At 42.3% G+C, this 26389-nt stretch overlaps 7 protein-coding genes across 7 annotated transcripts; 4 read left to right on the plus strand and 3 right to left on the minus strand.

Moving 5' to 3' along the window:
• Window positions 1-238: 238 nt before the first annotated feature.
• Window positions 239-4385, plus strand: HER10_EVM0005546 (DSHCT domain-containing protein; the record flags this gene model as incomplete). The annotated part of the gene is made up of 3 exons (XM_035475159.1): window positions 239-629; window positions 690-3648; window positions 3705-4385. Exons 1-3 carry the CDS (start codon window positions 430-432, stop codon window positions 4383-4385), a joined length of 3840 nt encoding a protein of 1279 aa, XP_035332645.1. The 5' UTR covers window positions 239-429.
• Window positions 4335-5775, minus strand: HER10_EVM0009042 (Snf7 family protein). The gene is made up of 4 exons (XM_035478544.1): window positions 5465-5775; window positions 5289-5366; window positions 5020-5235; window positions 4335-4956 (listed from the first exon to the last, which is right to left on the minus strand). Exons 1-4 carry the CDS (start codon window positions 5513-5515, stop codon window positions 4684-4686), a joined length of 618 nt encoding a protein of 205 aa, XP_035333068.1. The 5' UTR covers window positions 5516-5775; the 3' UTR covers window positions 4335-4683.
• A 229-nt stretch (window positions 5776-6004) lies between these two features.
• Window positions 6005-6857, plus strand: HER10_EVM0003125 (uncharacterized protein). The gene is made up of 2 exons (XM_035472811.1): window positions 6005-6390; window positions 6460-6857. Exons 1-2 carry the CDS (start codon window positions 6240-6242, stop codon window positions 6804-6806), a joined length of 498 nt encoding a protein of 165 aa, XP_035332364.1. The 5' UTR covers window positions 6005-6239; the 3' UTR covers window positions 6807-6857.
• A 5067-nt stretch (window positions 6858-11924) lies between these two features.
• HER10_EVM0004874 (putative basic region leucine zipper) lies at window positions 11925-13246 on the plus strand (the record flags this gene model as incomplete). The annotated part of the gene is made up of 3 exons (XM_035474503.1): window positions 11925-12235; window positions 12299-12792; window positions 12822-13246. 3 exons carry the CDS (start codon window positions 11925-11927, stop codon window positions 13244-13246), a joined length of 1230 nt encoding a protein of 409 aa, XP_035332550.1.
• Window positions 13247-13809: 563 nt separating this feature from the next.
• Window positions 13810-15077, minus strand: HER10_EVM0003831 (chromosome segregation in meiosis protein 3). Its single transcript, XM_035473494.1, has 3 exons — window positions 14735-15077; window positions 14612-14687; window positions 13810-14552 (listed from the first exon to the last, which is right to left on the minus strand). The coding sequence occupies exons 1-3, from the start codon at window positions 15013-15015 to the stop codon at window positions 14019-14021; spliced, it is 891 nt and encodes a 296-aa protein (XP_035332430.1). The 5' UTR covers window positions 15016-15077; the 3' UTR covers window positions 13810-14018.
• Window positions 15078-15249: 172 nt separating this feature from the next.
• On the plus strand, window positions 15250-16308 carry HER10_EVM0009107 (NADH-ubiquinone oxidoreductase 21 kDa subunit). The gene is made up of 4 exons (XM_035478606.1): window positions 15250-15375; window positions 15437-15453; window positions 15517-15722; window positions 15803-16308. Exons 1-4 carry the CDS (start codon window positions 15316-15318, stop codon window positions 16084-16086), a joined length of 567 nt encoding a protein of 188 aa, XP_035333077.1. The 5' UTR covers window positions 15250-15315; the 3' UTR covers window positions 16087-16308.
• Window positions 16309-16576: 268 nt separating this feature from the next.
• HER10_EVM0006446 (endoglucanase) lies at window positions 16577-18264 on the minus strand. Its single transcript, XM_035476029.1, has 2 exons — window positions 17668-18264; window positions 16577-17600 (listed from the first exon to the last, which is right to left on the minus strand). Exons 1-2 carry the CDS (start codon window positions 17801-17803, stop codon window positions 16708-16710), a joined length of 1029 nt encoding a protein of 342 aa, XP_035332765.1. The 5' UTR covers window positions 17804-18264; the 3' UTR covers window positions 16577-16707.
• Window positions 18265-26389: the final 8125 nt, after the last annotated feature.

Raw genomic sequence — 26389 nt, forward strand, 5'->3', positions numbered from 1 at the left:
TCTAGCGAAGGTTACCCAAAGGCCTACCCTAAAAATCATGGCTATTTTGTGATGTGCCCAATTAAGGTGTGTATATGACGGCCTTTCACCTCAGAGGCTCAAATATCTTGCCTTACCTAAGGTAAGGAGAGGCAGGAGGGGCACACAAATGGAGGTACCTAAGGTGTTAGGTTACAGCGCGACCACCCCGCACAGCGTCATCAGTGACCACTGCAGTCTCGCCTATGGGTAAGGTACCGTACCGCCTAACTTCATCCCACATCAAGTCCCTTCTTCCTTCCATACCTACCCCAAGGTATACCAGCACTTGGACTTTGTCAAAGACAAAGTAGGCTCAGAGCCAATCTCATCGTCTCATCTCATCTCGCGTTCGTATCGGCTCATTCTTTCGACAACGTTACGCATCCCCTGCCGCTGATCGTCGTCAAGATGGCTTCCGACCTGGCTACGGCCATTCAAGGTCTCCATCTTGAGGACCTTCCCGACTCCAACATTGATGACATCTTGTTTCAGCAACGGCCCAGCAAGCGCGTCAAGCAAGATACTTCGGAGCTGAAGACGAGTCTGGAGACTGACTTTCTCATGCCATGCATGAAATTCTCACCTGAATGGCTGAATGGCCTGCAGCAGTATGCCCTCCAGATGCCAACAGATTCTGCCTTCCATATTCATTAGCTGATTTCTCCTAGGCGTTGGGATTGCCACGTGGATTATACGGAGCTTTTCAAGATTGGCAATCCTCAAACCAGGACTGTGACTCGTTTTGAACGGCACGGTCTTGAGGGCAGAGTGAGTGGCTACCGAAACGTTACCGTGCCTGCCAACAGCGCTACCGCCAAGAATTCGACCTCATTTCTTCGCAAGCCTGCTAATAGGGCTGATTTCGTCCGTGGAGCTGCCGGCTTCTTCCCCTTCGCACCTGGTGGTCTTGATGGAATCGAGGCGACCGCCGCACTCGAGGATCAGGTTCACCGGTCTGGAGAAGGAGAGGCTACAGCTGCATCAAATAACAAGCTGGAGCGGGTTATTAAGCTTGGTACCGAGGGCGGGCTACTTGAGGTTGCGCCAGGACTGAGTAGAGGATTCAATATTGATCAGAAGAAGCCAGATGAGGACGAAGCCAGGGCGATTGAGCAAGAGCTGGGCCAAGAACCAGAACAACCCCCAGGAACTGACGAAGCAGACGGCGAAGCGCAGACAAATGGCGATAAGCTGCATGAGATTGAGTCCGAGGACGAAGAAGATAGCGAGGATATTGACGCTATTCTGCCTGTCGAGTTTCCCGCTCTCGAACCTCATGGTGCCTTGGCCGCATCAAGTGCAAGGAAGGCCGGCCGAGAGTGGGCTCACATGGTTGATATCAACAGGGACATCACCAACTTCAGAGAATTGGTGCCCGATATGGCAAGAGATTGGCCCTTTGAGCTCGATACTTTCCAGAAGGAGGCCATTTATCATCTCGAGAGCGGTGATTCTGTCTTCGTCGCCGCACACACATCAGCCGGTAAAACCGTCGTTGCCGAATACGCCATTGCCCTCGCAACGAAGCACATGACCAAGGCTATATATACGTCTCCGATCAAGGCCCTGAGCAACCAGAAGTTCCGAGATTTCCGTCAAACTTTCGACGAGGTCGGCATCCTGACGGGTGACGTTCAAATCAACCCGGAGGCCAGTTGCTTGATTATGACAACAGAGATTCTAAGAAGCATGCTCTACCGTGGAGCCGATCTCATTCGAGACGTCGAGTTCGTCATTTTTGACGAGGTACACTACGTCAACGATTTTGAGCGCGGCGTTGTTTGGGAAGAAGTCATCATCATGCTTCCCGAACACGTAACACTCATCCTTCTCTCGGCAACGGTTCCCAATACCTATGAGTTTGCCTCCTGGGTTGGACGCACCAAGCAAAAGGATATCTACGTCATCTCAACACCAAAGCGACCTATCCCATTGGAACACTACTTGTGGGCTGGCAAGAATATCCACAAAATCGTTGATTCCGACAAGAAATTCATCGAGAAGGGTTGGAAGGAAGCCAATTCGGCGATTCAGGGCAAAGAGAGGACCAAGGCCCCCGAGCCAGTTAATGCGCCTCGTGGCGGTGGTGGTCAGAGAGGAGGCCAGAGAGGAGGATCCCAGCGCGGCGGGCAGCGAGGGGGTCAGCGTGGCGGCGGTCCTCAACAAAGAGGTCGTGGTGGAGCGCCGCGCGCCAGTCACAACCCGGGTCACATGGGACGAACAGGTCGCCAGGGTGGGTTTACCTCTGCAGCGCAAGACAAGAACCTCTGGGTTCATCTGGTTCAGTTCCTCAAGAAGTCGAACCTTCTGCCTTCTTGCATATTTGTCTTCTCGAAGAAGCGATGCGAGGAAAATGCCGATGCACTCAGTAACCAGGACTTCTGCACAGCGACTGAGAAGAGTGCCATCCACATGACTATCGAGAAGTCCGTTGCCAGACTTAAGCCCGAGGACCGGGCTCTGCCTCAGATTATTAGACTCCGCGAGCTTCTGTCCCGAGGTATTGCGGTTCATCACGGAGGGCTGTTGCCAATCGTCAAAGAGATTGTCGAGATACTCTTTGCTCAGACACTTGTCAAGGTACTTTTTGCCACGGAGACTTTCGCCATGGGACTCAATCTGCCGACTAGAACAGTCGTTTTCTCCGGATACCGTAAACACGACGGCCATTCCTTCAGAAATCTGCTTCCTGGCGAGTACACGCAGATGGCCGGCCGAGCAGGTCGCCGTGGCTTGGACACAGTCGGCTCGGTTATTATCGTTCCACCGGGCGGGGACGAAGCTCCTCCCGTTGCCGACCTTCAGAAGATGATTCTAGGAGAGCCGTCGAAGCTCAGATCTCAGTTCCGTCTCACTTACAACATGATTCTTAACCTCCTCCGAGTCGAGGCTCTCAAGATTGAAGAGATGATCAAGCGCAGCTTCTCGGAACATGCCACCCAGCAGCTGCTCCCTGAGCATGAGAAAGCAGTTAAGATCTCGGAGGCCGACTTAGCCAAGATCAAGCGAGACTCGTGTAGCGTATGCGACGTGTCTATGGACGAATGCCATCAAGCGTCAGAGGACTACAAGCAACTTACCGGGGAAGTTTACAAGTCTCTCATGGGTATTCCCATTGGTCGCAAGATGTTCAGCCAGGCCCGCTTGATCGTTTACAACAGGGACGGTATTCGCACACCCGGTATCTTGCTGTCGGACGGCGCGAGTGACAAGGGACAAGGTGGACCTACTTTACATGTCTGCGAGATCAGGCTCATGAGGGAAACTCGTGATTCGACAGACCTTCTGCCGTTCATCCCAGCCTTCCGCAAGTACTTGACACCGCTACCGCAGGCCAAGAAGCACATGCGGATTAAGACCCTGCAGGTCCCTCTGAGTGATGTTGAATGTTTGACTAGGTACGTCACCAAGGGCATTGTGCCAGAGATTTTCCAAGGCGGGGAGAAGTACGCAAAGGCGAAGGACAGACTCCATGCGCTGTGTCGGTCGTGGGATGATCTTTGGGACGAGATGGACCTCTCCAAGATAAAGAACCTCTCATTTCAGGAGGTGATGAAGAAGAGAAAGGATGCTGAAGGCGTTGCCTCATCCTCGCCTGCTCTTTCTTGTCCTCAATTCTTGAAGCATGTAAGTTGAGATACGGCCGGCTTGAGAGGAAATTCAATCGCTGACATTGATTACAGTTTGCCATGTGCCATGATCAGTGGCTTATCAAGGAACACATCTCTCAGCTCCGGCAATCCCTCTCAGACCAGAACCTTCAACTTCTGCCAGACTACGAACAGCGCATCCAAGTGCTTAAACAGCTCCAGTTCATTGACGAAAGTGCCAGGATACTGCTAAAGGGGAAGGTTGCCTGCGAAATTCACTCGGGCGATGAACTCGTTTTGACAGAGTTGATCTTGGACAATGTGCTCGCCGATTATGAACCAGCCGAAATCGCTGCCTTGCTTTCGGCGTTTGTCTTCCAGGAAAAGACGGACACACAACCAAACCTTACGGGCAACCTCGAGCGTGGCAAAGATACCATCATTGCTATCAGCGAGAAGGTCAACGAAGTCCAGACGCTGCACCAGGTCATACAGTCTGCAGATGATTCGAATGACTTTATCTCTCGGCCTCGCTTCGGTTTGATGGAAGTTGTTTACGAATGGGCGCGAGGCATGAGCTTCAAGAATATTACTGATCTGACCGATGTCCTGGAAGGAACTATTGTGCGGACTATCACGCGTCTGGACGAGACATGTCGTGAGGTCAAGAACGCCGCTCGCATCATTGGAGACCCGGAATTGTATCAAAAGATGCAGACAGCTCAAGAGATGATCAAGCGCGATATCACGGCAGTTGCCAGTCTGTATATGTAGACCTTGTTCTGCATGTGAGCAGCAAGCACATGCTCGGTTTTTGGCTCGAGGTTGATGAGAGCTGGTCCAGTTTAGTTTACTTTAGTTTAAGGATTAAACAAAGTGGTCATCCCCTCAGCCGCCTCAATCTCGCTTCGAAAGCTGACTTTGCGCCAGAGGTTCGTTCAAGACCTGCTACTCTTCTCAATACGAAATGTGTTGTGCGCGTGCCCACGCCCGGTATAACGCCTAGTTCCCAATGTACCAAACGAGTGAAGCCATCCCATCATGCTCAAATCAACGCTATTCCACCCTAAACTCAAGCCCTCAGCGCACGTAGTCGCTGCTGCAACGCATCTTCCTCCTCTGCAGTAGGCTCGGCAGACACAAGCTCTTCCTTGGCCGGCGCCGCACTGTTGAGTTCAGCATTGAGCTGCACTCCAGCGTCATCGGCCAGCTTGCCCAGCAGCTCGTGTACAGCGTCATCGGACACTTGTGCACTGGTAGTCTGCGAAATGGCGTCCTGATAGATGCCGTTTGAAACTGCATACTCTTCGTTCTGTTGCTTGAACTGCTCGAGGGTGACGAGGGTCTGATAGCACGCAGTTAGGAAGACAGGTCACGACAACGAATAGATTACGGCTCGGTGACATACCTTTTCGGGGTTCATGTTCTTCTGTGCCACAGACATAGTACGAGATGATTGACCCATCATGTGTGTCATGCGATTCATGGAATTGTTGGCTTGAATTTGGGCGGCAGAAAGCTCGGCCATGTCAGCCATCTGGTCCATCTGTTGAGCCAAGGCCTGCTTAGATAGAAGCATTTTGGCCTTTTGGTAGGCTTTTGCCGTCTCCCCCTTCTTGAGCAGCTGTGCGATTCGGTGTCAGCAGGTTCAAATGCTGTCATCATTCAGTAACGTACATCTTGAATCTGCTTCTTCAGTATAGGGTCTTGTTTAGCGGCCTTTTGCGCTTCTCTCCGGGCTTGCTTCGCTTGGAACTGAGTGCCGGTTAGTTTGCAGGTGTCGAGGATCCGCAAGTGTCCCAAACTTGCGCAGTTGGAGTTAGTATGGAATTTGGGCGAACATCTCGACGTACTCGTGCCTGGAATTCGACCTGCATATCGCGGGCAAGTGCGCGGTTCGACATGGTGACTGTTTGCTTATCGGGTCGGAAGTCGGAGACAAACGGAGTGGCGGGGTCTCTAACGAGGGGTTATCTTGAGTCGGCGGACGGTCGGAAGCGTACGACAAGCAGTATTTCGATGGTTTCGGGGGGTTCGTTGTTTGGATGCGTATGTCTGAAGGTGCGTAGCGAGGTTTAGGTGATGTTGCGCAAAAGTGACAGCAAATGTTTGTAGTGTAAAGGATAGCCAGACATTAGGCAGTACCTAGAACCGGACCCCCAGGCGTCACCTGTAGGGAATACGCTGCCTTTGACCAACCCATAGTCGGTCCCCGACAATCAGCCCAGGTGTGACCGGCTGGCTCCCGCTCGCTGATGACGCAATGAGAACCGGTGGTGCACCGCCCTACCAGCCACATTCTCCTTGCCACATGCGCCTATGTGGCCTACCTTATCCCAACTGCATACGGAGTAGAGCCAGGTCGTAAGTCGTTGTCAATACCGGTACCAGACATCAGTGTGGACATAGTTCACCTGATGTTAACCTCGTGGCCGGCCCTTTGATGTCCCGAAGTCCAAGATGTCACGACTCACTGGAAGGTCAAATGCCCCGCCTCTCGGGTTGTAGGAATCCTGTATCATCAGGGTGTTATTCCCCCTCAAAGGAACTCCCAAGGGGCAATATGGTTTGATTGCACAATTTCATCATTCGACTTTTCCTTATTAAAAAATTGTATCGCAAAACAGAATGGCGACGCGAGCGAGGATGAATGTGCAAGCATTCCCGCGGCCACCTCTGTTAGAGAAGATATCTCGTCATTTACGAATTGTGTGGAACGGCTCAGTGATTGCGGAAACTCGAGATGCCTATTGGGTTCTGGAGACACATCACCCTCCAAGTTCGTCACAAACCCGATCTGGATAAGTGTCAGAATGTGCGGTGGTGGTCCAACTGACACAAGCAACAGCGTACTATTTACCACCAGCGGCTTTGAAGGTACCGCTTACCCCGACCCGACGAAGCACATACTGCGAGTGGAAAGGTGGAGCTACGTATTATACAATCACAGCTCCTAAAGCTTCGTCTGGAACATTGCCTGAGGTGGTCTCTAATCGAGTCTGGTCTTATGAATCACCGACACCCGGGTTCGAGGCGATTAAGGGCTACTTATCATTCTATGCCGACCCGTGGAGTTGCTTCGTCGACGGCGAGGCAGTTCAGCCACAGCCGGGCGACTTTTACGGAGGATGGGTGACTTCAGAGATCGATGGCATCGTAAAGGGAGCCCATGGCAACTGGGACCCTGTGGTGTGATATTCAAACAACAGTTATGACGGAGGCGAGTCGGTTGTTGTGGACGGCGACATCGGCATCGAGTGCGCTCATTGCCTGGAGTCTTCATGTAGGCTGAGGGCGCGATGGCAAGGTTCCCTGCCGGTCGTAGCCCTAGTAGCCGACTATTTATGTCCATAAGTCCCAACTTGCTCGTCGTGTTGTTCCAGCACACGGCCAGTAACTCCGGAAGATGCCTCTTTCGTATCGCTTGATTTGTTCCAGGTATTCAACTTGTTGCAGATGTCAAGGTTCAAGCTGATTGCTCGGTCCTTGTAACGAACTCACAGGCCCAGATCAGGCGTTCACTCCGACATGGGCAGTCAAAAGCCCAAGTTGGATTCCCAGCACTGATCAAGTTCAGTGCCAAGTATGCGGAACCTGAGTGCTACTATGTATATCCGGTCTGGTTTGATATGGTCGTGTGCCACTGAGCTATAACGAACCAAATATCCGTAGAGTTACAGCTCCGTTCCTGTATATTGTTTTCCTTTGTCTTTGGTCGACTTTGGCTGTGGGTCAGATAGGTCGAGGTTGTGAACGCTGCTCTCAAAGGAGTTGAAGCGGCATCGGCCCCCCACTCCCCTGCGAGAGTTCCTGCATCAATCAGAACATCTCAGCCACAAGGTTTTGATAGATGAATATGCAGTCTGAGGCCATCGATAGCGACGACAAGCTTGCCATGAAGCAAGACCACAAAAACTCATTAAATTGCAGGCGGGCCGACACACTTTGTGCAGCGAGTCAGCGACAATGGGCAGGCGGCGACTTTTGAGGCTTGTCCATTGTCACCACAATAACCTTTAGCCAAGCTCGTGCACTTAGGCATATACAGAGTAATTGCTGGATCACCCGTGAAAGCTTGAGACTGTCGAGGGTCGAATACTGAGTAAGGGTCTCACACTATGCTGCAAGATTCAAACTACACACACCATTCGTCTACTGTCAGGCCAAAAGCAACGGTGCCCCCAGTCTAGTACTCACCCAGCAAGCATCTGAAGACTGCTGGCAGGTGAGGTCTCACCAGCAGAGGCCGGCCCGAGGACAATTTGTCGTGACACAAGTAGGTAGACAATGCGTAGAGAGTGGGTATGCACGATGTGCCAGGTATTACGACGATTAAGTGCCGCTCTGTTGAGTTGCGAACTGCCTAGAGTCTAATCCGCTAACTCATTAATCTATATCGGACCATCCGGGCAGGCCTGGAGCTTCAGCCTTCGAGGCCGTTTATACTTTCGGGGCAATAGAGGGATTCGTAAACGAGTCGCGTTCTGGAACCCTGAGTCTCATTAGATGGCCAGTGCCGCGGATCTGCGGCATTCTCAACCCCTGGATCGCCTCGGGAGGCCAAGGGATTGTGGTACATAGTGTGTGGCTCCGTGTTACCATAGTGCTCCGTACCTAAGGGCGGTTGACGCATATCGGTACCTGAGCTGGCGAGCCAATGGCACCACAGGAAGTGAGTTGAGAGGAATTCTCTTCAGAAATCGACGGCAGGCACACAGGCTCCACTGACAAGAGACAAGACGCGCGACACGAGATGCCTTTAGACTCCCTTGCTGAGAAAGCTCTCCCTGTGAAGTGGTGTATGAAGAAAAGCATAACAGGACACGAATCTTGGCTGCAATACAGGTAATAGATGGTGATGAAATTCGCAAGCCGCAACCCATATTGCTTGACCCAACCAACCGGAACGTTCCAAGGGTGGCCAGATAGTCCTCCGTACCAGTCGTACGGAGTACATGACGGAACTCTTTTGCGACTGCAGATCAGCCATCCGTATGTACTCCGTACCCAACGTTATTAATTCAATCCCATCTGAGTCGAGGCGTCGTTATGGCATCGAGTTCCAACTCAGGAGGAGAGCCATCATGCCACCATTTTGAGGCTCGCTTACCTACATAGTTAGTTCCCAGTCATCATCGGCAGGTACCTACTCCCACAAGAATCATCTCTCGAATCGGGTCTAATAATAAACGCGTCGAGTTGGTGGGCATTGGTTGGAGACTTGGAAGTCGGAGTTGAGGTTCAGCCCCCAAGGCCCGTGGCCCCTCATTGCCCCCCCCCCCCTCCTACCGTAATACTAATGGAGTCCAACGAGTAACTCCCCTAGGACCCGAGTGGCTGAGATTAGGACCTCCAGGTACCGCCCACCGCGTCCACGAACTGAGCCCACAAGTGAGGAGGGAGGCTGGCGTGTTGGATGGCCGCTTCTGCCGGGGAGCAACGGGTGGCTAACTTTAGCAGCAGCGGCGGCGCAATGACTGAACGCGTATGTGCTCCATGTGTGGGCGTCGTGTGCTTGAGGTAAGCCTGTAAGGTTGTTGTAACTTGTAGGCAAGTGTGTACTCAAGTGCGTAGTAAACTCACGCACGAGCTGCCTTTCCCGTGCCAAGCTAAGCTTACAGGTTGTCGCATGTCAGCCGTCAGCCAATGTTGACACTTAGTTTGACTTGGGAGTGCAGTGGGTGAAGTCGACTAGGTATATGGAATAGGCTATGGCTGAAGAGGGCACGAGAGGGCAACTAGGTAGAGATTTGAAAGATACCTCGAGTAAAATCAGCACCGAAAGCCATGTCACTGTCTGCTTACCTGACTTCCTTGTTGCAAGAGTACGTTGTGAGTTCTGGACTGTGAAGGTGGACCGTAGATGCGGACTGCGGACTGCGGACTGCCGAGGGTGAAGCAGAAATGAGGTGGTACTACCAAATGTCTAGACTAGTAAATCTCAATCCAGATGAGGTGCTGAAGGGCAGCGGCCGTTGAGCTCATTCCGGACGGGGTCAGGTGTGGGAGCCCCATTCATTTGCCTCGGGCGAGATTGCGGGCACTATGGAAGAAAGGCAAAGGGGAAGGGAGCGTACGGAGGAGTCAGGACTCATGAGTGAGGAGTCAGTCACCAGGATTCGACACGCCACATTGATGTTGGGGCTTCAACAGGATGGACGGAAGGAAGGTGACGGGAAGATACCTAATCAATTACAGTTGAGTCGGACCCGAATGCCGCCCTGCCCTCTGAATCTAAGGTATGGTAATTTGCGGCAGAAACAGTCGTGCAGTCTGTTGAGTTTCTGACAGTTGTATTCACAGTTCACCTCATACATGTGGCAAATGTGGATGGGGATGATGGGAGAAGGCAGTCCCCTGAACACGACACGGGCATATGGGCACACGGGCGCCCGCCTAGGTATACTGGGACGTCGCGCCAGGCGTGTTTCCGTTCCGTGGCTCCCGTGTTTCCTCTCCAGTCCATGAGCGGGACGGACCACCAACCAATCCAGCCGGTGCAAGGTAATCCTCCTTTCCCAAGTGACACTGACCTGCGGCCTCGAGACACGCGTATCTATCTGACGAGAGCAATGAGGCTGGGGCGAGCCAACAGTGGAGTGGGAAACATTCAAAAGCAGAGGGGAGCGCATCTCACATTCAACAGGGCCAATTGGTGGTTAAAAACGCTTCGATCGACGGGCAATGAAGTAGGTAGGGAAAGTAGGGATGGAAGTTGGTGCGAGACATGATTGCTTTTCTTCCTCGATAACAAGGTAGCAAAAGTAGGTAAGTACTTGCTCTTTGAAAGATAGGGGTAATACCCGCCAGGAGGCTTTTGTCAGGAGTAGGTATGCAATGGAACGTCCCTCTCTTTGACTTCCGTTTGGGGATCGCACGAGTCTCCCTCAAGTTCTTCAAGGTGGTGCGCGCTACCTTAGATACCTTAGCACCTTTTGGTGCCTGCTACCGGCGGTCGCTCTCGCTGTCGCTGGCTGCCATGGCTAGAACCCACGAACTTTATTGAATTATGGACCGCCAGGTTTCCACTGTGCCAACCCAATAGGTATCTGTGGAAGCTGTGTCCCGCAATCCGCCCACCACCCCGCCGTCTATCATGGCGGCATGACCCACTAATTGCTTTTGGAACTTCCAGTGGGAGGCTCTCCCGAGCCAGTGAAACAGCTGGGCCAGTGCACGCTCCCTCTGCTTCCGTACCTACTCCGTCCTGTTTTGGGTCGAGTCCACCAATCATAGTTCCGTATCACTCTCAAAGTATCGTTCTGGAGACTTCTCTCCTTGCCGGCCTGCGGCTTGCAGTCTGCGGCTTGCGGCTTGCGAATTGCGGATTACGGATCGCAGCCTGCTCTGAGCTGCCTCTTCGGTACCTACGAGCAAAACAATCCACCACTGATCGGAGCGTGGCAATGAGGGAGGAGGGCCTGCCTCCACCCACACAGTTACACTTATGTTGCCTCTGACACAGGCGAATCCGAAGGTACCTACCTTCCATACCTTAGCTAAGCGTGCCAATGTGGTCCCTACCCAGCTGCGTGCGTGCTTGAAAGGTCGGCTACCAGCTCAGAATGGGGAGGTATTAATACGGAGTACGAGTACGGATCTACCTACCTACCAAAGAAAGTAGGTGACTTACTCAACCCTTGCTGCCTTCAGGGCCTCCACATCTCCCCAATCCGCCAACCCCTGCCTCAACCTTGCCCTTGGAAGTTGAGGGTCTCTACCATTTCAGCCGGGGGCACGGGGGGTTACTCGAAATGAACACCTGAGGCAGCAATACTTCGGCCGTCCCTTGGTTCCTGCCCACCCCCTTGGGAAGCTGGAAGGGAAAGGTCCAACGTGGTTCCCAAATTACAAAAGAGGCCACATCGCCTACTCCAGCTTCCCATCTTGTGAACACCTTGCACCTCTGCACAAAACAGCAAAGGACACTCTGTCCTCTCTGCCTCATCCAAGCATTTTCCGGCTACCACGCTTCTCTCTAAGCTGGTCCTTTTGCTTCGGTGACTCACCTGATCCATATCTGACTCATTCACCGAGTCGTCATTGCCCCAAACATGTATTCTACTTAGCATCGCGGCTCTGGCTAGGTATATCATCAGAGGACATAAGTCGGCACCTCGTTACTGCCTCCACTGGCTTCACGCATCAGCCTTACCACTCTATCTCATCCCCCACCCCAAGATCTTCGCCATCTCACCCCACACCAAGCAGTCTCACTGCACGCACCAGCTTCTCAACCCCCCTTTCCTTATACTACCCTTGAACGAGTCTGTCGAGAGTTCAGCTCCCGACGCGACCAATATTCGACATACAATGGCATCCTGGGAGCAGCCATCACCAATGATCAAGTTCGAGGACTCGCCTGCCGAGTCTTTTGTTTCCACACCCGGCGAAATATATCCATCGCTGTTTGGCGACGCAAACGTCGTCAATGATGATACTCTCGATCCCTCCGATATGATGACGCCGCCGCCCTTCAACGACGACGGTGGTCTTCCCGCATCTACGGCTTCGACCCCAGCTCCGGACGGTGCAGGATCATCATCTCCAGATAAGAAGCAAACGAAGAAGCGGAAGTCATGGGGCCAGGTTCTTCCTGAGCCCAAGACGAACCTCCCTCCTCGGTAAGTTGCAACTCATATTCTCAGCATTGTTCTCTTGTGCACCTGATCTAATATATCTGGTAGGAAACGCGCCAAGACGGAAGACGAGAAGGAACAACGCCGTGTTGAGCGGGTTCTTCGCAACCGTCGAGCCGCCCAATCATCCCGTGAGCGAAAGCGACTGGAGGTTGAGGCTCTCGAACGACGCAACAAAGAACTCGAGTCGGCTCTCCAGAACGTCACCAAAGCAAACCAGCTGCTGGTGGATGAACTCAACAAATTTCGTCGTGACTCTGGCATGTTGACCCGTTCAACGTCTCCCAACGACCCCTTACACAAGAACTCTGTCACGTTATCCCAAGAGCTCTTCAGCTCCCACGACGGCCACCGCGCCTCACTAGACGAGACTAAGTCCATCGTCGACGACCTCATGACCACATCTCAACCCAACGCCACTGTCAATCCTGCATCGCTCTCCCCAGAACTCTCACCGATCGCTGAGGGTACTGAGGAGGGTGGTGAGGAGCAGCCAACGGCCGAGACCTCTGTTGCGAAGTCTACCTCCGACCTGACACAACGTCCTGCAGCGATGTTGTGCGACCTGCAGTGTCATCTGTCGGAGGAGCTTCCGCAATCATGGCTGGCCTCTCAAACCCCTCTGCATCCGACCTTGGTCTTCTTTCTGCAGCTTCAGACGCTACTAGTCACCTCATCAGTGATTCTTTCAGTTTGTCAGCGGCCCTTGACGCAGATCGCTATGTCCTTGAAAGCGGGCTTCTCTCTTCCCCCAACTCCCTCGATTATGAACACGATTATCTGGTTGGTGACTCTACCTTCCTCCAAGACCCGTTCGACATCAACGAGTTCCTCCACGACGACGTCAACGGCGCAGCCGTCGCAGCGGACCCGGATTTCGGCCGCGACCTCACCCACTCTGAGACTCAAGTCTCTTCAGAGAATCCTAACCTGCAGCCCCACTCTGGCGCGTCCGCTCATGGATGCGACGATGGAGGCATTGCGGTTGGTGTCTGAAGGATGCGATGACCGGATCGGGGGATCGTCGGCTGGATCTTCGGCGCAGCGCGACAGCAGTCAGACACCACAAACGTGGATTGTCGGTGCACCGTTGCCGTCTAGGGAGGTTCTTTTGACACTGTTATGGGTTCTCAGAGTCGAAGAGCGGAAAATCAACCGCAAGAATACACTTCAACTGAGAGCTCATTCGCCCGATCTGGTGAACGACATTTCAACACCAACTAATAATCATATGATACACTTCAACTGAGAGCTCATTCGCCCGATCTGGTGAACGACATTTCAACACCAACTAATAATCATATGTTTGTTTCGGCTTCCAAGAGGAAGCGGGGAGTGGCTGACACCAATGAGAATGGGAAGCGTTTTCGGTTGGCTTGAATGGTATGGGAAAATGGTGTACAGGCGCAAGCATGGTGTCCAGTCAGTATAGACAATGCCGGTGGACTGTAACATTAGATCGTTTCAATGACACGTCGCCTTGCGACCAATGATGTTTATGCCATTTCAGATGAATATTTCCATGTCCCGAGCTACCATCACCTCATCGTGACAACTCGCTCGGATCCTGTCTTATCCCTTGTAGGGTCGAAAATCGTGCTGACGGCATAAGGGTGGTCGTGTTCCAATCCACAGACTACCAAGATGGTGCTTGTCGTAGATCTAAGTAGGAATCGTGGCGCCAACGCCGTCCGTCATGCAGGCAATCTATTCTGGTGCTAACCCTATCGTCGCCCATACAGCCACTCTTGCTGCGAACTTGATCCTGTCACCAAAGCCCGTCCATCTCGGCCATAGCGGCTTCTTCATCGGCGAATTCTTCCTCTGCTGACTTGCCGGTGTGCTCATGTGGTATTGGTGCTTGTGCATGGGCTGCTCCATCCGCTTCAGCCATGAGCGCGTCGAGATCGTCGTCGTCGGGTTCCTCAGGCTGTAAGGCGGACACACCCCTATCCTGCTTCCTAGCCAACGGTGTTGAACTGTATATGTCTTCTACACCCAGTATGTCTCCACGTTCTGGTGTTCCTAGGTTTTGTTGTGGAGGGACAGTTGCCGAAACTGGTGCAGGGGGGGGTTCGGCTGTTTGCTCTGGTGCCTCTCCCAGCGTATCTTCTGTTCTGTCCTCGTTTGCACCCCACGGCTTGGGCTTGCCCTCGTTGATCCACTCCATGCGCTTAAGTCCAATCTGCCTCTTATGGCCGGCTTTTTCAACCATGCTGAGAGCGTCGAGAAACTTCGCCTTGGGGAAGAGGTCGTCAAGCCAAAGCTGGTAAAAGGATAGAAGACGCGCAGCATCGGAGAACTAGAAAATGCCGCCTCAGCAAGGAATCAAGATCGCAGGAGAAGGTGGAACGGATATACCTCGTGTCCTTTGCCCTTGAACTTGAGATTACCGGCGCGTTTTCGAAGTTTAGGTATCCCGTTGTCTGACAGTAGCCTGTCAAAGATCAGTAATTGGTAGTCTTGAGCACATGAGATACCAACCGAGCCTCGTCGAGCTTTACGCGTGGCACCCTCACTCTCTTAGCCACCTCCACCTCCTCATCAAGGCCTAAAGCTTCGGCCTGCTTTCTTTTGTTCGTGCTCCCATCTTTCGCCTCGGGCGGTGGGGATTTGAATGGGTCGTCGAAGTCGTCATCAACATTGTACACGTCGAGATCGTCATATTCGGGTACGGTTCTGGAAGCCATCGCTGAAGTTTCACTATTCAATCCGTCGTAGTTGTGCGCAATGTGCCCAAGAAGAGTCGCTGCCGCCTTGTGCATTCCGAGGAACGCGAAATGTCACTCGAGGTCGCGTCTTCAATTAAACGACGCGTCGGCGCAGCTTGGTCCTCCAGGGGTCTGCAACTGTCGGGGAGGTGGTCCGTGTATACGTCCACTTGAGTGCAAAGCCACACCTATACTGGTCTGTGCTCGGGACTGTGTTCTGCCTCAGGCTAATGTGGTGGCTTGGCCCCAATCAGCGTCCGCTCATATCTAATTCGACATCTGAATCGACCGCTGAGAACATAGAGCTATCGGCCATCATCGACGCAATCGGGCCTCGCATTGCCGTCCGCTACAATGGCTACCGCACAAGCGCAGACCTTCACTCCGACCAAGGTCGTGAGGAGTGATTACCCAGTAAGACCCTGATGCAGATCTAAAGGCAAATGTGAGCTGACACATCTCTCTCTTCGCAAAGCTCATCGATAACGACCCGTATGCTCCGACCCGCCCGCCGCAGCCTCCATAGGATTAGAAGCTAACAGAGAACGACTACAGCCACTTCAAAAGAGTTGTCGGCTATGCCCGGCCTTCCGATTATCTACATGGTGCTGTAGCTGCTGCCTTCGGTCCCGGCGCTCTCCTCGTCCTGGAGAAGTTTGCTCCTTCCCACGTTGGCAAGGGAGGTATGGCTCAGGCTTTACGCTTGGCTGGAGCCATTGGTGTGGCTGGTGGCTTTCTATACTTTTACCAGCGCTCTAGCTGTAAGGATATGTATCCGGGCGATCTTTGCGGATGAAGAAAGTTGCATGAGGTGCACAATGCTAACGAGGTCGGCTTGTAGTGCGGTTTTACGGGGCCACCGAGAACGCTCGCGAAGTTGAGCTGGACATGAAGGAAATGGTTTCTAAGGTCAAGGCCGGCGAGCCGCTTTACGGCGAGAGCAGATTGACTCCTCACTTGCAAGGCGTCGCTGCGCGACAATCTAGATATTCGGCCTTGTTCATGGGTGTTATTCCTTGGTTCAACTTTGTCAACCACAATCAACATGGCGTTGATACGGCCAAGTACTATCAGCAGGCTGAGAGGGAACTCGAAGCTGAGCGTACACAAAAAGCTAGCCCATGATACCTACCATTCATTGGTGATCATATGGGTTCAACTGAGTGTGTATTATAGCTTGGGCAAAAAAATGGTAGCCTTAGAGGGGCATTTTAGCAATTACGCTGAACACTCCCTGAATTTCCTCCAAACCTGTGATGTCTTCAGATCTGACCTGCCAGTGCGGGAGAGGCGTGTGTCTGGGTCATTGTTATTGTAACGGTTGCAAGTGACCAAGCATCACCGTGCCTACCCAACAAGTCTACCCATGGTAATGAAACTGATATCACATCAATGTCACAGCTATGACTACGCGCATGGCTGAGAATGGATTTTAGGGCACAAAAGCTATCAGGACAGCTAAATACCGCCCAGAACCAGCTCAAACACTAAGATTTCTTCACTGGTTTCTTTCCACATTGCCTAATGCAGGAAGGCTTATACACAGACAGTACGTTTCTCCACGACCTCGTTGTTGATCGGTCCGGCACTGAATGCTGGGCCCCTGAGCACTTTTCCGTCACTAAAGGCCTGGTTTCCCTGTAGACAAAGTTGACCTTCGATTAAAACATGCTTAATTAACATACACAAACTCCTTGTGGTAATGGGTCCCCGAATTTCTTTACACATATCTGGCAGCCGGTCATATTAACACAACAACACTGTGGCGAGTGAGATCCACCAAATTGTTGAAAGGTCTACAAGACAAGAAGTAGACGCGGCATTGGTGCTGGTGGGGGACGGCGCAGAAGTGGTGGCGGCTTCAGCTGCGGCTGTCGTCATCGTTGTCTTCGTCGTCGCGGTCTGGCTAGTACTGGATTGAGTTGTGGAAGTTGAGGTCGCCTTGTCTTCTGGGTCTCCTTGCCTAACCACCTTCAAGGTGTAGTTGCTGGCTTCAAAGTGCATGTCGCCCGCGGCGTGTTTGATTTCGGTGCCCAGCTCGAGTTGCCCTAGCCACATTGCGCCTGACAGCATACCCTTCTTCCAGATATAGGAGAGCAAAGGTCCGTAGTCGGCATCGGTCTTGGTGAGGTTGGTGCGAGCCAACCATGAAAAGACATGCTGTCCCCCATCATTCCAGCCATGGTACAATGAGAAAGGGGTGCCGTCGATGGTGACGGTGTCTTTGTCAGGAGTGGACTCGGCCCATCCAAGTGGTTTTACAGTTGGCGTCCACCAGGGCCAAATCATGATTTCAATAGGGGCGCCGACCATGGTTGAGTTCTCCTTGTTATCGGACAGAAACATGTCCACAGCAACGTTGGCGTAGAGCGAAACATCATCGAAGGCCTGGGCCTGCTGCTCAGCACTGGCCTTTTCCTTGCCAGCAACGTAAGTCTGCCAGTTCCCGGTGACCTGTAGTTGAGTGACGTTCCATAGCTGGACAGGGAGCCTAGTCGGATGAGCCTTCATGTACGGGTAGCCTTTGACAAGAGATGCATCCCCGGTCCATTTGTAGGAGACACTGAAGCTACGGCCATTATCATGGACGGCCATACATTGGTAGCCCGAACTGTCGTTTCCCCAGGCATTATTATTAACTGCCGCGTTTGTCAGTCAGCGTCCATGATTATGAAATCAACTGCGTCGGTGCAGAAAGCTACACACATGAATACGGAACTTCAGTAGAGTTCCACCAGTCTGACTGACCACAGAGGTCAATATTTTGTGAATCCGCAGCTACGAGTCCAGACAATTGAAATGTGGCCAGGAGTCCTAAGGTCGAAAAAAATGCAAATGCCATGATTGCCCAATTATTCCGTGTCTATCCTTTGTCGAAGCAGGGCGCCGGAGCGCAAGTAACGAGTGAGTACGGGCGAGTTCAGCAGAGAAAAGCAAGTAGTATTGAACAAGAGTGAATGGACACGTTTTCAGCCAGTCATGGTGATATTACGAAATCGCCGTGCACGAGCGTGGAAAACAAAATACGCTGAGAATGGGCTTCGAAATGAGTTGGAAAAGGAAGGAGTGAGGTCCGGAGGTTCTCGAGAACGAAATGCCGTTGCCTAGGCGAGCCTAAGCGTAAGACAAAAACACGACTCTGAGCCACACATCGCGCCCCTTGGCCTCTTGCGGTCCCGCTCTCATACGAGGGCGTCCAAGCCATGATACGCCCAGACATTAGGTAGTGATGAACCACCAACAAACGAAACATCGACCAATGAAACAACAACGATCGCTTACAAGGCCCAGAACCTGGCTGACGGGTACGAGTTATGCTACATGAAATTTGAGGATTGGAGAGAGAGAGGGAGCCCCTATTCTTAGCTTTCTCCACCACTGTCCTTGGCTGGTGGGGCTACATTTCACGCGTCGTGGGTAAGACTACCTACTACTGTTCGAGAGTGGCAAGGTAAGGTAGGCGAGTGTATGGGCCTCACGACAGACAAGGTATCGACATCGCAGCTCTGCCATTATTAACCGCTAATGGCAAGGCGGCTTTTAGGTTCTGGTAAGGCTATATAGTTAACGGATGTATAGTACGTATTAATAACTGACCTTCTGTAGCCGTAAGACTTTCAAAGCGTAGTTGGATCGCCGCGCGAGCTCGCTGCGCTTATTAAAATGAGACCGGTTATTTTAACTGTGTCGTCTGGCTATTTTAACTGTGTGCTAGTGCTAGCTCCTGCTTGGCTAATTCTAAAGTACTTTAATTATACTTAGTTAATTATACCCGTATTAACTGTAAATTATAGTCGTAAAAATCGTTAATTATACTTAGTTTAATATTTTTAGAGGAAATTGTTATTTTTAATTTTAAGAATTTTAAATTATACTTAGTTAATTATTTCTAGAAGAAATCGTTATTTTTAATTATATAAAATTATTAATTATGCTTAGTTAATTATTATTAAAAGAATTTATTATTTATATTTATAAAAGTCGTGATTTTTAGTTATAAAATCGTTAATTGTGCCCGGTTAATTATTTCTAAAGAAATTTATTAATTATACTTATAAAAGTCGTTAATTACGCTTATAAAAATCGTTAATTATAATAGAGCGAGTTAATAGTACTAGGTTAGAGTTATATTAATAGTTATTAGTAATAATATATAGTTAACCGTATAACCGATATCGAGAACTGCCCGAGCAATAAGTAGAGGTAGTATATAAAAACAAATAATATATAGTTAAAATAGCCCGATAGTATAGTTAAAGTAACCGATCTCTAAATTAAAATAATTAAAAATTAATATAGAGTTATTTAGGCTAGTAACTTATAATAAGCTAATTTAATAAAGAGTAGTAAAACTAGGGTAAGTTATATTTTAAATCCTATTTTATTAAAAGAAAAGCGTACTATATAATAATATATTAATTTAAAAAGCTTAAATATTTTAGTTTATTTTTAATGTTATAGTACTAGGTACTAAGCCCCTATACGCTCGAGCCTTAGGTACTAAGCGGACCCCCTACGGGTTACGTAATTACTAAATTACTAAACTTAAAAACCTAGCGCCCTAGATTCTATTTATTAATTTACTTTTTTTTTTATATTAAGTTACGTTTATTAAGTTAATATAATAGTATTTTAATTTATTTTAAGTTCTTTTTTATAATATTACTTCATATTTATTATACATTCTTTTAGAAATAAAATAATAATATCTTAACTTATTAAACTTATTATAATAAATAGCTACTTTTATTAAAAAAATATTAAGTAATAACTAATTAATTAATTATATAAAATAATTAATATTCTCTAAATACGTATATACCCCTTTATTAAATATTATAATTTAAAATAAGAGCTAAGAAAAATAGATATGTTTTTATATTAATAATTTTTAATAAGGCCGTTATTTATATAAATAATATTAAAATATAATAAGTATTAATAAAATTCGTCCTGCTGCGCCTAATATTACTATTAATCCGTAGTTATAAACTTTATAAAAAGAAAATTAAAAAAGTAAAAGAAAATTATAAAAATAGTCTAACGAGATAGTAAGAGTATTTACTAATATTATATATTAATATTATATAACCGATATTAAGAACTACCCGAGCGATTAGTAGAAGTAAAATAAATAAATAAAGTACTAATAAAATTATTAAACTCCTTATATTTAACCTTAAAGTCGACCTTATTAACTAGTTTATTAAGTAGTTTTATTTTTTTATTATATAAAATAACTACTTCGATTTTTATCGTATTATTAATAAGTATATAACCCTATTTAAATTCGTAATAAAGGATTTTTAATAATATTAAGTAGTATTTTATTAATTTTAAGTTTTTAATAACTCCAGATTTTTCTTTTAATTTATTTTAATTTATTTCTATATTATAATTTTAAAATATTAATAATACTCCCGAATTAATTAAGTATTTTAAAGCCGTATTATATAAATTAAATACTAATAAGGGTAATACTTATATTAATATATTTATTTTAGATCTTTAAATTAATAATATTTAGGACGTATTCCTTAAAATAATTTTATTATAATTTAAGGTCCTCTAATATAATACTTATATAATCGAACTTTTAATTATTAAAAAGCCCTAGGAGTTAATAACTTTTCATATATTAATAATATATATTTAAAAATAAGTAAACGATTCAATAATAATAATAATAATAATAATAACGTAATAATAAATAGTAAGGAAGCGTTTTTGATTTTAATAAAAGAATAAAATAACGAATATATAGTATATAAATTAATATATATTAAATATTAATACTTATAAAAGTTAGTATTATTCTTAATAACGGTAACGAGGGTATTTTTAATACTATTATTATAAGCTATTATTATTTAAACGGGCTACGAACTTAGCTAAGTATATAAATAAGCTTATAAAATAGTAGCGTCGCACTTAATATCACTATTAATTTATAATTATAAACTTTATAAAAAGAAAATTAAAAAGGTAAAAAAGAATTATAAAAAATAGTTTAATAAAATAATAGGGGTATTTATTAATATTATATATTAATACTATATAACTAATATTAAGAACTACTTAAGCGAGTAGTAAAAATAAAATAAAAAATAAATATTTAATATTAATAATAATAAATATAATAAGAATCCCTTTGGGGTCCGGCCCGCCTCATTAAGGGCCTTCTTCGCCTTTATAAGTAAACTAGTCTTATTAAAGTTAATATTGAGTTTTTATTACGTACTTTATAACTAACTATAGCTAGCCGTAATTATTATACTAACCTAACTTAGTAAATACGTCGAACTATACTAATTACTTTCTAAATAAATAAAAACTACCCCCTAAATTTATCCCCTTATAAATTCTCTAACCTTTTTAAATAACTACTCCTTAGCCTAGGCTTAGCTATATAATTCCTTAACTATATTAAAAAGTCGATTTTTATTTTAATATTAGTAATATCGAAGCTCTTTTATAAAACTAATACTCTAATAATAGTAATACTAATCTACTTTTTCTTAACTATAAATTTTTTCTTAAATCTAGCTATTCGAAGCTATATTTATAGATTTCTTTTTTAAAAGTAGTATTAATTAATATTATAACCTTAAAATTAAACCTCTTATTACAAAAATAGCGCTATAAATTAATAGCTTATTTTAATATCTTAAGTATTAATTATATATATTTAAAAAGAATTAGTAATAATAACTTATAATAGCGATTTTTAACTTTAATAAAAGAAACGAAGTAATAAATATATAGTACGTATATATAAGTTAAAATTAAAAATAAAAGTATATTAAATATTAATATTTATAAAGGATGGCATCATTTTTAACAATAATAACGAGGGTATCTCTAATACTACCATTATAAACGACTATTACTTAGAGAGTTATAAACTTAGCTAAATAAGTATTTTATAAAATAATAGTATTAAGCGCCTAATATTACTATTAATAATCTATAATTATAAACTTTATAAAAGAAAAGCTAAATAAGTAAAAGAAAATTAAAAAATAGTCTAACAAAATAATAAGAGTATTTACTAATACTATATATTAATACCGTATAACTAATATTAAGAACCGCCTGAGTAACTAGCAGAGTAAAATAAATAAAAAACAAATATAATAAGAATAATAATAAAATTACGTACTTAAGTAATATTTTATTTACTTTAAAATATAAAATAATTACGAAGTTATTCTAGCTTTAACTTATTAGCCCTTTACTAAATTAAATAAAATATTTAATACCTTTATTTTTATAAATAATAATAATAATAAGGCCTAAAGTTCTCTTATTAACTTTAATATATTATAAAACGTTTTAAAAATATAAATTATAATATTAATAATTACTATTTAAAGTATATTATTAATAAAATCAATAATAATATAGCCGAGTTTATTTATTTTATATTAATTATTAATAAAATTTAAATTATTAATTAGTTATTATATGAGCTAAAGTCGGCTTATATTAGCTTAATTATTATAAATAATATTAATTAAAACTAAATACCCATTAGTATTATTTTTAAAGATATTTATTAAAAGCGCTCTATATTTATTAAGCTTATTTATATTAATAAACTCTTTAAATCTTAATAAAGCGCCGTTTTTATAATAAGCTCTTTATATATTTTTAAAACTAAATTATTTCTAAGTACTTAAATAAAAATACTATTTTTAAAAGTATATTAAATACGTTATTTAGTTTATTAATATTATATAACCTTTAGTAATTAATAATAGGGCTTAAAAGAATATTATATTTATTTATATTATTCTTATTAGTAGAGGTAAAAGATAATATTACTAAATAATATACTTATAATTAAATTATTAACTATAAGATTATTTTTAAAGCTTTATATTAAAAACTTAAAGATAATAATACCTATTTTATTTATAATAAGTTTAGTTATATTTCTTAGATTACCCTAAAAAGCTAGTTATTATTATAGTTATTATAAATATTATTATTAATAAGTAGCGTATTTTAAATTTAAATAAGCTTTTCAATATAAGTAACTTCTTAACTAGGGAATAAATATAAAAAAACGGAAAATTAGCGATTGATTTAATAAACTTATAAAACTTTATAAAAAGTAACTTAATATTAAGTTTATAATAATATTTAATAAATATAGAATTTACTTAAAAGCCTTATTTAATATAAGAGTTAATAAATACGGATTTATAAATAACTACGTAATCCTATTATTATAAGATTTTTATATAGCCTATTTAGTAAATTATTATACCCTATTTTTGTTATCGGATTTAATAATAAATAATTAAAAACGCTAATATAATGTAAATTATTAATTTATATATTAATTACTAGGTCTTTTAAAAATACTCTTATTTTTGCTTAATATAAAGTATTATAACCTAATTTTAAAAAGAAATAGTTTAAATATTATAAGATAAACCTAAGTATATACTATAAATACTTAATATAACTTAAAAATTATTATTATAAAATACCGTTTACTATTATTTAGGATATAGAAAACTTATATATTCTCAAGGTTATTAATATATAATACTAAATTAATACTAAATAATAGTAAGAAATATTTAAAATAAATATAATATAATATAATAAATAATTATAAAAGAAGTAGGTAGTATTTAAGCTTATTAAAATGTTTTATTAATTATAAAGCTTATAAAACTAATATATATAGCGGTTTAGTAATACTAAGAATACTTAGAAAATAAATTATATATTTATTAGTATATCGCTATTAATCCGTAATTATAAACTTTATAAAAGGAAAAGTTAAAGAAGGTAAAAGAAAATTATAAAAATAGTTTAACGAGATAGTAAAGTATTTATTAATATTATATATTAATACTATATAACCAATATTAAGAACTGCCCAGTAGCTAATAAACGTAGAAATCTAAAATAAATATTTATTAGTACGACGTTAATATTTATAAAAAAACAAAACTTATATAGGTTTTTACTTAATAAGAAAAAGGAAATAAAGTACCTAAATATTATTTTTATTAATACCTTAATATTTAAAACTAACTTAGGCGTAAAGATATAAAGCTAAGCTTTATATTATTATATAAACTAAATTATATAATTAAAATTTTAAAAGGTAATAACTAAAAGACTTAAGACCTTATTATTATAAAGCTTTTAGAAATACTAAGGCTCTAAATAAATATATTTAATAAAATAGTTAGTAATATATTAGTATTATAGTGGTTTTTTTCCGGCTTTATAGGCGTAAAAGATCGACCTTAATAGAATTACGCTTTTAAAAGAAATTATATAATATAGTATACTTTTAACTATATAATACGCGCAATATACCCTAAGCACGCACTTAACATAATATAATAATTTTAATATAAAAACCGCTATTTAATTTAGGATAAGTAAATTACCCTCTTTAATTACTTATTAATAATAGGCTAAGTAATATACTTATATAGCAGTACTAGCTAAAAAGGTTAACGATAAAAATTAGCTATAATAGTTAGCTATAATAATTAGCTATAAAGGTTAGAGGCGGCCTAATAAAGAAGTTACTTACCCTTAACTATAAAGGTTTTAAATTTTAATAATAATATAGAGGTTTCTAGAAAAAGGGCTAAAAGGGCTAATATTTATTACTCTTTAGAGCTCGTAAAAATTCTTTCTATCCTTATCACTTCTAATATTACCTAAAACTACTCTTTATTTAAACTAAACAAATCTATTAAATAAACTTACTAAATAAACCTATTAATATATAAACTACTACTTAGATAACTAGTTAGATTACTAGTTAAGAGGTTGGCTAGTTAAGATACTACCTCGACGAGAACCTCTTAGTATATAGTCAGTAATTAGTAGGCTAGAATATTAGTATTATATTATAATTATAATTATAAAATAAAGCTTATAAAGGAGGCTAAAAGAAGCATATACTACCCTTTTATAAATAATTAGTACCTAAACTAAAAATAACTAGAACTTACTTTTTAAAATACTTTTATAAAGGTTTTATAAAGCTTAATAATACCTTTATATTATTAATACTATTTATTAAAAGTATAATAATAGCTTATAGTTTTATATTAATTTTAAAAAGCTAAATAAGATTATAAAAAAATTAATACTTTTGTTTTTAATTAATAAGATATTAATATAGCTAAACTAAGTTAAAATATTTATTAAACTTAATATTAAATAAGCTTTTTATTATATTTATTTTAACTCTATTTTAAAAAACTTTATAATATTTTATATTTATTATAGGGTATATAGATATAAAATATTATCCTTTAGCTTTTATAATAGGCTAGCTACGTATTAATAATATATAAATAATATATTAATAAAATATTTAAATAATTTTTATATTATATATATATAAATAATATCTTAATTTTTAAATATTCTTTTATAATATTACGAATATATTACAAAAGTACTAAGTTATTTATAAAAGCTAGATTATAAGCTAATATTAAAAATATAAATTTAGTATTATTATTATAATATTCTTAGGCTTTATAATTAATATTAATAATATATAACTTAATAAAGATAAGGTTTTTATTATATAGAATTAAAAACTATTTATATTACTAAAAAGTATTTAATTATTTTTAACTTTTATAATTTTTATAAAAGGTTTATAAAGGATTATAAATATTTAGCTAAGTTATTAATAAAACTAATTAATAAGGGTATACCTTTTAATTTAATATTAATTATAATATTACGTTTAAAATATTAAAACTAGCCCTTATAATAATACTTATACTCTATTATTTTAAGCCTAAATTACTTATATACTTAAAGATTAATATATTAAATTTAGTATATACCGGAGCCCTAGTTTAATAATAAATAAATAATAGCTTATAATACTTAATAATATTATATTTAAAAATAATAAATAGTATAGAGCTTAACTATTTATTTTTAATTCTACTTTACTAATCGCTCGAGCGGTTCTCAATATCGGTTATAAAGTATTAATATATAATATTAATAGATACTCCTACTATTTCATTAGACTATTTTTATAATTTTCTTTTACTTTTTTAACTTTCCCTCCTATAAAGTTCATAACTACGAATTATAGAGCTTAACTATATTATAACTATATTATATATAATAAGGAAATATTAATAATAATTATTTATTTAAAAAAGTAGTATATTAAGTTAGTTAGTTATTATTAAAGTTTAATATTGTTATTAATTATTAGATATTTTTATTTTTATAATAAAGCGCTTAGTTAACTTATAATAGGCCCGTTAAGCTAGTACCTTTAACTTTAATTTTTAAATTTAATATCACTTAAATTAAAAACGTATTTATTAATATATTATTAAATAAAAACGAGGATATTAGGACTTAATAAGTACTAAAAGAGGCTAACTAAACCTAAGTTTTA

This window comes from Colletotrichum scovillei, assembly GCF_011075155.1.
Source record: "Colletotrichum scovillei strain TJNH1 chromosome Unknown Contig00006, whole genome shotgun sequence".
Classification (NCBI taxonomy): Eukaryota; Fungi; Ascomycota; class Sordariomycetes; order Glomerellales; family Glomerellaceae; genus Colletotrichum; species Colletotrichum scovillei.

What these genes read in the sequence shown, in the direction of transcription:
- HER10_EVM0009107 (XM_035478606.1), top strand. Translation starts at nt 15,316, where the DNA reads ATGGCTACCGCACAAGCGCAGACCTTCACTCCGACCAAGGTCGTGAGG. An exon ending in CTTTTACCAGCGCTCTAGCT is followed by an intron (nt 15,723 to 15,802) that starts GTAAGGATATGT and finishes GTCGGCTTGTAG; the next exon opens with TGCGGTTTTACGGGGCCACC.
- HER10_EVM0009042 (XM_035478544.1), bottom strand. Translation starts at nt 5,515, where the DNA reads ATGTCGAACCGCGCACTTGCCCGCGATATGCAGGTCGAATTCCAGGCA. An exon ending in AGGTCGAATTCCAGGCACGA is followed by an intron (nt 5,367 to 5,464) that starts GTACGTCGAGAT and finishes ACCGGCACTCAG; the next exon opens with TTCCAAGCGAAGCAAGCCCG. An exon ending in TGAAGAAGCAGATTCAAGAT is followed by an intron (nt 5,236 to 5,288) that starts GTACGTTACTGA and finishes CGAATCGCACAG; the next exon opens with CTGCTCAAGAAGGGGGAGAC.
- HER10_EVM0003831 (XM_035473494.1), bottom strand. Translation starts at nt 15,015, where the DNA reads ATGCACAAGGCGGCAGCGACTCTTCTTGGGCACATTGCGCACAACTAC. An exon ending in GTAAAGCTCGACGAGGCTCG is followed by an intron (nt 14,688 to 14,734) that starts GTTGGTATCTCA and finishes GATCTTTGACAG; the next exon opens with GCTACTGTCAGACAACGGGA. An exon ending in TCAAGGGCAAAGGACACGAG is followed by an intron (nt 14,553 to 14,611) that starts GTATATCCGTTC and finishes GGCATTTTCTAG; the next exon opens with TTCTCCGATGCTGCGCGTCT.
- HER10_EVM0006446 (XM_035476029.1), bottom strand. Translation starts at nt 17,803, where the DNA reads ATGGCATTTGCATTTTTTTCGACCTTAGGACTCCTGGCCACATTTCAA. An exon ending in TACTGAAGTTCCGTATTCAT is followed by an intron (nt 17,601 to 17,667) that starts GTGTGTAGCTTT and finishes CAAACGCGGCAG; the next exon opens with TTAATAATAATGCCTGGGGA.
- HER10_EVM0003125 (XM_035472811.1), top strand. Translation starts at nt 6,240, where the DNA reads ATGGCGACGCGAGCGAGGATGAATGTGCAAGCATTCCCGCGGCCACCT. An exon ending in GGAGACACATCACCCTCCAA is followed by an intron (nt 6,391 to 6,459) that starts GTTCGTCACAAA and finishes CACAAGCAACAG; the next exon opens with CGTACTATTTACCACCAGCG.